This window comes from Paramisgurnus dabryanus, chromosome 7 (genome assembly GCF_030506205.2).
Source record: "Paramisgurnus dabryanus chromosome 7, PD_genome_1.1, whole genome shotgun sequence".
Taxonomy (NCBI): domain Eukaryota; kingdom Metazoa; phylum Chordata; class Actinopteri; order Cypriniformes; family Cobitidae; genus Paramisgurnus; species Paramisgurnus dabryanus.
In genome coordinates, this window is record NC_133343.1 from 17854371 (window position 1) to 17867555 (window position 13185).

The 13185-nt window shown below is 37.5% G+C and overlaps 1 protein-coding gene across 25 annotated transcripts in view; it reads left to right on the forward strand.

Moving 5' to 3' along the window:
• The window catches only part of kif1aa (kinesin family member 1Aa), an 89297-nt gene extending 78200 nt beyond the window's left edge, over positions 1-11097 (forward strand). For all 25 annotated transcript variants that reach the window (XM_065273666.2, XM_065273667.2, XM_065273670.2 and 22 more), the window contains 11 exons: positions 975-1089; positions 2874-3007; positions 3082-3143; positions 3226-3371; positions 3465-3662; positions 3969-4040; positions 4270-4394; positions 4509-4637; positions 4814-5006; positions 5644-5762; positions 5991-11097. In XM_065273666.2, the coding sequence (XP_065129738.2) occupies positions 975-1089; positions 2874-3007; positions 3082-3143; positions 3226-3371; positions 3465-3662; positions 3969-4040; positions 4270-4394; positions 4509-4637; positions 4814-5006; positions 5644-5762; positions 5991-6033 (1336 nt within the window). In that variant the 3' untranslated portion in view covers positions 6034-11097. The remainder of the gene's footprint in view (positions 1-974; positions 1090-2873; positions 3008-3081; positions 3144-3225; positions 3372-3464; positions 3663-3968; positions 4041-4269; positions 4395-4508; positions 4638-4813; positions 5007-5643; positions 5763-5990) is intronic.
• Positions 11098-13185: the final 2088 nt, after the last annotated feature.

A 13185-nucleotide genomic window follows, 5' to 3' on the forward strand; every position in this document is an offset into this window, starting at 1 on the left:
TTTCAACCCACCCTTAAAGAACAAATTTATTAAAAAATAAATAGTAAATAAATTCAAATCAAAAGATATTTTTTAAAAAGTATTAAAGGAGCATTTCACCCGTAGAAACGTTAATCTTTATTGAAAGTGCATCATATTTGTAGTCGAAATGTAACATAAATTTAGAATTTTGTGCCTATTTGACCGCGAAAAGGGGTGTTTGTAGTCTCATCGCCTCAACAAAGATATTGGACTTCCTTCTTTCAATGATGCAAAATGATGATTTTTACATCATTGAAAGAAGGAAGTGCAACACTGAAATCTGTATTTCTCCTGTCTCAGCGGCAACTGAGAAAATGATGCATGACCATTCAAAAACATGACTGGGGTTCTAACTATACAAAGCTTTATGCAAATGGGTGAAGTGTCCCTTTAATAACGATGTATTTTACCTTTCAAATCTGAGATGAGAGCAATTTTGGCATCACCAGTGTATCTTTCATACAGTACTTGTCTTTATGAGCAGTGGTGTGACGATTTAAATAATAATCCTTCATTACAGACTTCGTTTCTAAACAAATCAAACACATGGGCGCCCCCTTGAACTTTAAAAGATAATCAATTTCCCATTTTTGCTGGAAAACACGATTTTCTTTGTCAATTTTTCTTTTTGCTCATTTTCTCATTACAGTACTTCATATTAACCCACACACGGGACTGTGCATAAAAACTGTGACGACCCGTAGAAACTAACGCCCCTTCCTGGTTGGAAGTACTTAGGTCCTAAAATCATAATTTTCAAAAGTATTTAATTGAGTATGATATGGTCCAGTATTAAATTTTCCCCCGGGCCGCAAGTTGCCCATCCCTGATCTACTGTATAATAGCTTAAATCTGTTAATATTGTGTAAATATTATCATGGGTAAAATAATTTGTTAATTCAAAATGGTCTTCACATTAAATAGACTATTAAAGTGTACATTCTACCCTACAGAACATTTTACCGCTTTGAGGCAGCTTGGGATTCATCTATGCACAACTCTTTGCTGCTTAACCGTGTCACTCCTTATGGAGAGAAAATTTACATGACTCTGTCGGCCTACCTTGAGGTAACCAAGACCAGTCCAGCACATGAGATGGAAAAGGTTATTTTTTAAAAGAGCTGCAGGTGTAAGAGCTGTAATTACTGACTTAGTCCTCGAAGAGTGTTTTAAATAGCCAAATCCACTGCATATGTGAAAAAGAGTGAACCCCGTAGCTTTGTGGCTCTAAAGACTCTGGGCCCGGTTCCCCGATAACGTTCACTCTTAGCGTGCTAAGAAGACTCAAAAAGATATATCTTACCAAAGTTGTTGATGTTCCTAAGTGTGTTCCCCGAAGTGTCTCTTAGGAAGCTTCTTAACACGCTGCCTCTAAGTTCGACATACAATGGCACTGTCCCAAGTGAAGGTGCTGAATTATTTGCGATCGATCACTCAGGGATCGATTTTCCACTTCACGCGAAGGTGCATTACGACGTTAAGAAAGACAACACGTTATATACAAATGGAACATCATTTAAATTATTCCAGTCACATTTATTTTAACATAGTTTAAGTTATCCGTAAAATATAGACTATTAATTAAATGATCAAATTGTCAGTAATACGGGTAGACGAACCGGGTATCCCTCGCTATTTATCCTTCCTCCTTATCCCGTTGTGCCACTTGTGCCGCTTCTTGACATGGGTTTTGACTTAAAAAAATCTGTATTACACTTTTATACGAATGTTAAGGTACTTAACAATCAGAATTGATTGGCAAGCAGCTGCAGTATTTCTGTTTAATGCGGTATTGCTTACCATTAATGTTTTCAATAAAAAGCAACCTAGTCAGATAGAGAATATGGTCTGAGAAGATCTAGCAGCTCCATAATGAGTTGTCTTGGAAGGCGATTTTTTTAATTAGCCACGTCAGGCAAAATGTCAAAAGGTTTAAGGGTTGACGAAAAAAAATTGGCAGTTACGCGGCCGGTGTTGTGTGGAAGTCTGTTCCCCCTATGTTTCCCTTTAGTGTAGTGTTTTTATAGCATTTTTTTCACATTATACGTTTATTCTTTATATACATTGAAAGTTTTAATGGCTACTGAGATGTATATGTGTGCATTTATGTAATGTATCTTGACTGTTCTTGATTGTAAGTCAATTATTTTTACAGTATGAATCATATTATATGTATAATATATATTTATTATGTTTGGAAACATAACAGTTTTAAAACAAACAGTAGAGAAAAAAAGAAAAGAAAAAGACATAAAACTGTCAAATATGAAATATTTAATAAATTGTATAATAGAATACATGATATTATTGCTTTTTAGTATAACCAATTGAAATCTTTCTAAGTAAATTATAAATGTAACGTGATGAAAACGCTATAAACATAGAGGGAACAGACTTCAATGAGGAACAAACACCGGCGCAGTCTTTGATTCATTAGTTCTGATACCAAATAAAGTCAACTGCATAAATAGTCCTGTATCCATTGCAAACGTATTTTATTATAAGTCTTAAAAATGTTCATAACATAAAATCATTGTCAGCATACCATAGTTTACTTGTACTGCGCTGCGCTGATTTCTAAAGACTGCGGAGATAGCGTTTTGCGCTCAAACAACGCTAAGAGAGAGCTTACGAATGGTCCAGACCAACCTTACGAAAGTGTGACTTACAGAAGATATACTTAGTGTACAAACGTTTTGGGAATCGTGCCATAGAGTTAAGAGAGAGGTTAAGGAATAGGTTAAGAACTACTTAGCGATAAGAACGTTTTGGGGAACCGGGCCCAGGTTATTGTAATACTTTTTATGAAATGTTTTAGACTGAAAAAGCTTACAATGGTTTTCATACCCCAGATGGAGAACTGCACACAGCCCACAGTGATTACCAAAGACTTATGCATGGTGTTCTACTCACGAGACGCCAAGCTCCCTGCAACTCGCTCCATCAGGAACCTCTTCAGCAGTGGCAGTTTGAGACCATCTGAAGGGTATGGCTGTTTCAAATAACAGCAATTGTAGTTTCAAGTTACATTTTTATACAAGTTGTATTTATTACACATAGGAACCGAGTAACCGGTGTGTATGAGCTTAGTCTGTGCCACCTGGCTGATGCAGGGAGTCCAGGTAAGACATCACTTGTCACATGTTAACTTCTCTGATATTGAACAATTTAGAGGATGCTGGTAAATTATGTCTGAATGTGTAGGGATGCAGAGACGGCGCAAACGGGTGCTGGATACGTCAGTGGCATATGTGCGAGGGGAGGAGAACCTGGCTGGCTGGAGGCCCCGTAGTGACAGCCTCATCCTGGACCATCAGTGGGAGTTGGAGAAACTGAGCCTCCTGCAGGAGGTGAGAACAAGTTTTCTTTTAGTGTCAATGGTTAAAAACCTGGTTGAGGGTGAAACAAACAATTGCCCTCTGTGGTACTGTATGTTACTGTAGGTGGAGAAAACTAGGCACTACCTCCTCCTTAGGGAGAAGCTGGAGTCCACCCTGCTGCTGGGCCAGGAGTCGCTGCTGTCCTGCGGGAGTGAGGCTCTAACCGAGTCCTCTTTCCCCTCCACCCATCTGGGCTTGGGTCACAACCCAGGCCTTGGCCCCGACACACCCAACGAGAGGCAGATGGAGCTGGCTGCCAAGGTGAATAAGTGACTAACAAAGAGCTAAGGGAGGGGATATATTTTTAATATGAATTTAATGAAAATGTTTTATGACATTGATTCCCGAACAGGAGTCATTAGCCCAGGGATACTTAAGAAAGTTTTACTTTGTGAAATATATAAAATAGAAAGCAAGGGTAGATTAAGACATGTAATCTGTATTTATTTCATTAACTTTTTTATTTACTATTTTTTTATGGGTTGTGTAATGTGTTTTCAAATACATGTCAAATAAATATAGGGGTCACTAAAGGGGTACTTTATGTTGTCTTGTTTTCCCCACCAGTGTCTACGTTTGCTTAACCACACCTTCAACAGGGATTACGGCCATGTGTGTGTTAGTGCCAGCGAGAGCAAGGTGAAGATGTTATTATGAATATTTTGCAATAAATTAAAATTTCCTGCTTTTCCTGTCATACTTTAATGACATTTATACAGCACTTGATAAAGCATCTTTAAAGGAAATATGCTAACCTTCTGAATAGTGCCTCAGAAATGTTCAGAAATTTGATTTGTTCTTTTTGTAAGAACACTGGTCCATAATGTTTGTATTCATGTGTTAAATGACCTGTTGTGGTGTGTTTTAGTTAAGTGAGATGTCAGTTACTCTTCTGAAAGACTCTGCCTTAGTGTGTGCTGAAAGCACACTCACACCCTCTTCCACATGCCCATCTCTCGTGGAGGGACGCTACAGCAGCAACACTGAACTCAGGTCAGTGCATCGTTGTCTCATCTAGAGTTATGAACACATTTTCTTAGAATAATCCAGTTAAATCAATCTTTACGTTTTCCATTGCCTATATTGTTACATCTGTGTGTGTATTAGACCCCCAACACCTCGGTCCCGCGCTGTCAGTCCCAATCGTGATTCAGAAACGGATGGCAAGAAGTCTTCTCCAGAGTTCAGACCGAGAACCCACGTTTTTGTCCCCGACATTCAAGAAATCCGTGTCAGGTGAAAGTTCAGACATGTTAAATGTTTTTATATGGACAAGTAAAAGTTTCTTTTGTCAAAATGTATTTATGTTTAATCTATATTTGTCTTTAACTGAATTTATATCTATATTTGAATTGTGCTTTATAGATTTGCTGCATTATGACTCTAACATGAACTCTGTTTATATGTTGCAGCCCTATTGTGTCAAAGAAAGGTTATTTGCACTTCCTAGAGCCCCACAGTAATGGCTGGGTTAAGAAATATGTTGTGGTACGTCGGCCCTATGTCTACATTTATAATACAGAGAGAGACACAGTGGAAAGGGCCATTCTTAACCTGTCCTCAGCACAAGTGGAATATAGTGAAGACCAGCAGGCCATGCTAAAGGTAATGTAAAAAACTTGTGTCTATCTATAGACACAAGTTGCCACAGAGATGCCAATAAAATCATAATTTAAAAATATATATATAGGCATGCATTTAATGTAAAGACTCTTCCAAAAGTTAAGCAACTTAATTATGCTTAAACAAAAGATTCTAAGACAGCATCACATATACCAAAAGAAGGCATTGCAATGCAAGAAGGTATTGAAATAAGCTCAGTGAAAAAACTGTGGATAAGGTGGACATAGAAGAGAAATCCTTATTATAAATGTTATTATCTCCAACACTTACAAACATTAATAGTTAAAAGTTTATCTTTGTGTGTAGTTTTCTATGCTTTTTATAGTATCACATTGTTAGGTTAACAACTCACAAGTTGAATCTTCCATGCAGAATAGTTTTTTTGTGTGTAGAATTGCTGCCAATGTAGTGTGTACTGAATGTGAGTTGCTTGATGGTTGGGATGCTGCTGCAGAAGGGAGCTGCTTGTGAGGAGTGTGCAGTATGGATTAAAGTAGATTTTGGAATGGAACTCAGAGCTTATATCTTGCATTGTATTTTATTCATTTAAAAGGCTATTTGATTCTCCCATTCAACATTTTGTTACCTTACTGTAATCTGATTTCTGACTTATTTTTAGACCCCCTACACATTTGCAGTATGCACAGAGCATCGTGGGATACTCCTTCAAGCCAGTAATGACAAGGAGATGCATGATTGGCTATATGCCTTTAATCCTCTGCTTGCTGGATCTATCAGGTACAAGGCACTTATCTTAATTTTTTTAGCAGTTCCTAAAATTGCTCAAGTGTAAAGGGAGGTCACACTAAATACAAAAATCTAATTTTCTGGTTGTATTTTAATGTAGAGTTTGAGAAATAATTATGGCATGTTGGCCTAAAACATATGCACAGTACTGTAAATCTTTCTTACGTCCACAACAGACCTGTCATGCCAAATATTGTATAACTTTATCTTTCCCATTAGGTCTAAACTTTCCAGAAGAAGAGCTGGGCAGATGAGGTTTTGAGACCATCACATGTATACTGTACCTACTTTACTCTTCAAAGACAAAAACAAAGGATTAAACTTGTAAATGATCTATTCACTAGATTCTGTGCTTGATCAAATGTCTCTCCCCTGCTACCTACACATGTGATCCCGCCAACACTTGCACTAACTGTGCACCTGTATATCAAAATCCCCATTGTTCTGCATCTACAGTGGCCTAAATATTCAACTTACAGCGCCAACAAAACAGGCTAACTTCTTTATTTGGCTAGAGATAATAGATGCTTAAGAAGTTTTGAGGAGCAGTTTACATAGAAACAAAGACGATGATGGAAATTTCTATTTATACAAACACATAAAAATTTGTTACTGTGAAGAGTGAGGTTCATATCCACAAGGCTGTGCCTCATCTAGAGTTAAGTGGGAAAATTAAGACTACTGTAGTAAATCAGCCACATGGTCTTATTGTGTTACTTCTACTTGAGTATGTTTATAGGCTTGAAACGATAAAACTGGTCAGTATTTAAATTTAAAACGGACCATATGTTTATTCATCTCTTGGCTATGGCTGATAGAATTGATCAATGATAAGCAATTCTTCGCAAGAACCAGATGAATCACATCATATTATGCTCTTCTTCTATTTAAGTGCAGTAGAGCCCATCATAAATACTTATATTCCTTTATAATGTTTTCCTTTCTAAGGCCATAAAATGCATAAGGACTTCAATATAAACAGAATGTATAGGGAAAAATTGGCAACGGAATGTGGTTGCATTTTCATATCTCTATATGATAATCATTATAAAGATTTGGCCTATTTTTGTTGGATGACTGGTCAGTAGATATATCTTACATGTTATAATCCTGTCTAATATTTTATATAACAAATTATAAGTATCCCTAAATGATCTGATATCGGTATAATTTATTTTAAACATTTCTGCTAAAGTCTTATCTAGTTTGATATTTATTTAGCATTTTTATTTATTTCAGCATGTAATTATCCACAAAGACTATAAGATTTTTGAAGACGTATAGTGCAATTTCTGCATAGGGCACTTTTTATCATGAGTTGACAAACCTCTCTTTTTCTGACCACTTTTCCCCGACCCAGTAAAATACATTTGTGGAACAGGATGGAAGTGAATGCTTGGATAGCTGTTGTACTGTATGTAATTTCGAAACACACAAAAACAACAATCCAAAATGACTGCGTTTACAGTGATTAGTCTTATAAAGATAAAAGTTTTGAAGATTGTTAGAACAAATCAGCATTTGTACAGAACTGATTGAATTTTTTACTAGCTCCCCAGTGATTGTAAAGGAATGTGATTTTGTTGTATGACCCTGTACACATTTTAAACTTGGTGAATGTATACTTTCAGGCCCACACATCTGTACCTTTCCTTCTCTTCTGCACAGGCAAAAGGGAACACTAGTTTTTAAAGCAAAAATTTGTATATGTATTTTCTTTTAGCATATTGAGAGAATGTGTACCGCACTTAATGTGGTTAGCTAGGACATTTTCCATTCTTATCTGATTTTACAGGTGAACAAAGAAATCAATTTAGCCATAAACCTTTTTTTTTGTTTCCTTGCATTTAACATCATTGACTGTGTTCCAGACACAAGCTCTGCTGTCATAGTGTGTCTTGTAATAGTAATCTCATGATAGTTCAGATTTGTTGTGATTATAATATATATTATATTTTGCGATGGGCTGATAAATGGCAAATTTATTATAAATGTATTAATTTATTTTGGTTACAAAGTTCTCAGGTCTGCTCGTTGTTATGTGCTTAATATCATCATGCTTAGGTTGTGCAAACAGGCTGCTGCATTATAAAATGCTCAAACTACATGAAACTTTGTATCACTTTGGAATGGCTGAGATTGCAGACAGAAATTATTGAGGTAATATACTATAATGTGTTTTTATTTAAACTGTTGTGTGCAAAAGCATTTGCCAGCAAGTTTGAGATGCTGTGGGCAAGACCTTGACTTAGGCAGTCGTTGGAGCAGTGGCCACAGATACACTATCACTGCTTAGTCAAGCCAGAACTTTTTTTAAGTTGTGTGAGATGATTAAATGTAAACCTGCCTGTGAAAACCCTTTTTTTGTGATTTACTGCTTTCTACATATCATTTGTTGCCTTCTGTGAAAATATAACATTGATATATTAAATATTGAGTAAGGCCATGGCAAAGATTAAAATCATAGTGTTATAGGTGGTTGAAATCGAACTTTGATGCACGTTATGTCAGATTCTGTTTTGGTTTTTACAGCCAGGGTCACAATTGATCACAGTTTGCCTTACTAAAGCCTGTTCTCCTTATATTCAGAGTGCAGGTTGCAGGTATGCCTTGCTAAAAGGTCAATTATAAAACCAACAAAATACAGTATAAGCATGACTGAGGCCAGCCAACCTACAGGACATGCTTAGTACAGCAAGTTATAAAAAGGTACTTTTCTGTAAAACTTGTTGTTGTAAAAATGTTAAACAGCCAATGCTAAAAGGATTCTGAGGGAATAAATACAGTATATCAACAATAATTTTATCCTTACGTAACTCTTTGCATTTTTCTTGTGTTCAGGACAGCAAAACAATCATGTTTAATTTCCTAAATGATCAGTTCAGAATAAATATAGGAACTCATCTACTTTTAGAAATATGTGTGTAAGTGCAGACGTGTTTTGACAACACTATTTTTGTTTTTAAGAGTAAGTAATCACCTGATATATACAGAGGTGTAAAAAGTACTCAAAAATGTTACTCAAGTGAAAGTACAAGTACTGAGTGTAAATTTTACTCAATTAAAAGTAAAAGTATCTGGCCAGAATCATACTTGAGTAAAAGTAAAAAGTACCACATTAAAATTGTACTTGAGTATTAAAAAAGTAAAAGTAACAGGAAAAATTTAAACTAGAGATTCTTGTTTAACCTTTTAATCTCTAAAAACATGAAGAGAATGCACCACATACAGGTTTTTATCCTGCTTTACAACTGTTTGTATTTAATTGTATTTCATTATCAAAATATAAAACGACCTAATTTCAGTATGCAACATGCTACTCGAATTTAACTAAAGCAGAAGCTGATTTTCAAAATTGAGAATCAAGCATCTCACAGACAGCCAGTGCAGAAAGAGTTGTATTAGTTCTTGTTAACACTGTCAGTCCAAATCTGATTTTGGTGCATATTCGATTGGAACCCAATCACATTTAGAACGTGTGAACGGCTAAAAACCACATGAAATCTGTTTTTTTCTTTTCTGTTTCAAGCTATATCCAGAGGTGGTTTGAAATACTTTTCAAATCACATTTCCAGAAATACATTTAAGTCTGACCGCTCTGATCGTATTTTTGTAGCTTTTCGGTTACGTCATGCTGTTGCGTCACGTAAAATGTAAACACGATTGTTGTGCCAGTGTGACGTCATTGCCATAGAAACAGTGCAGATAATCCAGAAAATGGCAAAACCCTACAGGACGCACAGATCGGATCTTAACAGTTGTGATACACAATGTGGACAGTGAGTCTGTCCAGTCAGACATGCAACAAAATCAGTTTTGGACTGACAGCGTGAACAAGGTCTTAGTCTTGATAGAAAGGCTGCAAATAGCAGGGAATGTGAGCAGAGACTTCCTGGTGTCTGAAACTCAGGCCAGATATCCATCCAACTCTTTGCTGGCTTAATGTGTTGTCGGTTTCGAAGAAGCAAAAAAATCTTTATCCGACGAGCCCACTCGCGAGTCTCTAGCCCTTTCTCGGGCCGAGATATGGTCAACCCTTCCCAGATTTTTCCTTGGCCTTAGCTCAGGTACCTTAAGTCCAGGGCGTTCGCCCTTCAGGTCCCTTATCCTACCCAAGAGGGCCTTTACAACAAGCCACCCACGAGTCTCTAGCCCTTTCCCCGGCCGAGATATGGTGGTCCTTTCCCCGATTTTTTCCACGTCTGTAGCTCGGGCACCTTAAGTCCCCTCGGGTATAAGCGACCCAAAGGCATCCAAGCTACAGTCGTGGGAAAATCAGGGGAATGACTGCTGTATCTCAGCCGGGGAAAGGGTTAGCGTCAGGGTTGGCTCGTTTGAAAGGCCCTCTCAGGTAGGATAAGGGACGCCAAGGGCGAATGCCTAGGACTTAAAGCGACCGAGCCACGGACGTTTGAAATTCAGGAGACCGTCGGCTACAGAAAGGGTTAGAGAGTCGGGGGTTGGCTCGTTGAAAAGGCCCACTCGGGTAAGATAAGGGACCCGAAGGGCGAACACCCCGGACTGAAGGTGCCTGAGCTACGACCCTATGAATTTCAGGGAGTGGCACGCTGTTTCTCGGCCAAGGAAAATAAATAACTGGCCTCAGCACAATTCAATTGGTTTGGTAAGAATAAGGGAAAATAGAATAAAGTGATCTCTAAAAAATAAGTACTTTTTGACTGTAAATAAAATTGTAAGGAGTAAAAAGTACTTTTTTTTCTAAAAAAATGTAATGAAGTAAAAGTAAAAGTACTGATTTTAAATTGTACTCAAGTAAAGTAAAAATCCCCAAAAATAATACTTAAGTACAGTAATCAAGTAAAATTACTCAAGTACTTTACACCTCTGGATATATATATATATATATATATATATATATATATATAAATGATAATTGTTTAATTTTTTTGTGCACTATGTAGAAAGTAACACATTGAATGATAATCTTCATGTTGCAGTATAGCCTGTCATCTACCATTGTTAGTATGAACTTACATAAAACATGCATTACGCCACATTCCAAAGTGAACGAATAGGTCAGTTCTCCTCCTAATTGACACAAATTTTTATGTGCTTCCATTCTATTACACATAGACTTTACTCATATGCATTTTCTATCTTTTTCTTTAAGTTTCTCTTGCATTGTATAAAAACATGATTGCTGTGAATGGTGTAAAATGCAGTTGTAACCAGTTTGTACAATCTTCAATGGACAGTAGTTCAGTGTCTCTTTCTGAGTGTTGGAAATATGAGTCAAATGTTTGTGTACACATAACACATGGTCAGATACGAAATAAATGTGGAACTTATGCAACACAGTGAATTACTTCATGTGTGTGTGTCTTATAATCCCTATGGAAAGACCATTCGTTATTTGATTGCATTTTTTGGTCATCATTGAGAAACAACCTTATAATTCATACAGAATTATGTTTTTTTTACAATTTAAAATAGCAGAATGTTTTCTGTGAGGGTTACACTCTTAAAACTGATACTAAATAGCACTAAGCACTCATTATCACCATACCTGTCAACCCTTTTGAAGAATATTTTTTTTTTGAGGGATTCTCACATATTTTACCATTCTTTCTACAAAAATCCCACTAGCCATATTTGATGTTTACTACATTCACCTCCGGTAAAGCAGGCGGCAGTATCTGTAACATATCACTTAAATGACACACATTTGTGTTTGGGTTCGGGAAATGTACTTCTAATGATTATTCAAATCCCAATGTTGACAGGTTGGGTATGGTAATCATAGGGGAGCCATTCTGTTGCACCTACTCACTTCTACTCAGAACCAGGTGCTACCAGGGGGGCAGGGTTTCATATTTTATTGAAGCTTCCCCGGGCGCCGCCATTGCTTAGCGAACACCCACCTGCTGTTAGCATCCCATTGACTCCCATTCATTTTTGCTTCACTTTGACAGTGAATAACTTTACATCTGATGTGTTTAAAGACTCCAATTGTCCTTTAATTATTTCTAAAGAAACACGAAAATGTATAAAAGGCTCCATTACCTTGTATCTTACGTTATGTCCCAGTAGAAGCAGTTTTTGTAAAAATATGCTAACGATTGCGTCATAACCTGCGACTCTCTGTCGCACAGTAGAGAAATTACCATATGGACAGGAGGAGAAGCTCGGAGGCAATCTTTTACTGTCTATGAGGCAAGCGGGTGGACATGGAGGGATAAAATCAAGGGAGATAATTAATCAGAATACTTACCCAAATGTGTTCCTGTTCACGCTCGCCGTCTCTGCAAGATTCGGCGGGTGATTCAGCTTTCTCTTGGCACGGCTATTAGAAGACTTACAATTGTTAGACAGGTTGCTCACGTGATATCTACGTCATCAAGCTCAGTTTGTCTGCGCAGTACCCTCAGGGGGGCAGGGTTTCATATTTTATTGAAGCTTTCCCGGGCGCCGCCATTGCTTAGCGAACACCCACCTGCTGTTAGCATCCCATTGACTCCCATTCATTTTTGCTTCACTTTGACAGTGAATAACTTTACATCTGATGTGTTTAAAGACTCCAATTGTCCTTTAATTATTTCTAAAGAAACATGAAAATGTATAAAAGGCTCCATTACCTTGTATCTTATGTTATGTCCCAGTAGAAGCAGTTTTTGTAAAAATATGCTAACGATTGCGTCATAACCTGCGACTCTCTGTCGCACAGTAGAGAAATTACCGTATGGACAGGAGGAGAAGCTCGGAGGCAATCTTTTACTGTCTATGAGGCAATCGGGTGGACATGGAGGCATAAAATCAAGGGAGATTATTAATCAGAATACTTACCCAAATGTGTTCCTGTTCACGCTCGCCGTCCCTGCAAGATTCGGCGGGTGATTCAGATTTCTCTTGGCACGGCTATTAGAAGACTTACAATTGTCAGACAGGTTGCTCACGTGATATCTACGTTATCAAGCTCAGTTTGAGTCTGCGCAGTACGCTCGGAAGTGGGTGCTTCTAATTGACTTCACTTCTCCGTTGAATTCAATGGGGTCGCTGTGTCAATTTTTTTTACTGTCTATGAGTACGCTCGACACCCAGGAAGTGGGTGCTTCTAATTGACTTCACTTGTCTCTGTTGAATTCAATGGGGTCGCTTTGTCCATTTTTTTTTTACTGTCTATGGGTGCTACATAGATGCTATATGGAACTTAAAATGGTTACCCTACATGATTACAAGCCAGTGAACCAATTTCAGTGCTATGTTGCACCGTTTGTTTTTAGAGTGTAGATTTCCAGGTTGGGTTATGAATAGAATGTGTTTGTTAAGTCTGACACAATGCACTGCTTCTAGGTCCAATATGAAAAAAGCTGTAGCCACGCGGCAAATCCGCTGTTTGCCGCGTACCGTGTGAAACAACCTTAACTTGTGCTTGCGGTCTCTCTTTGACAAGAAA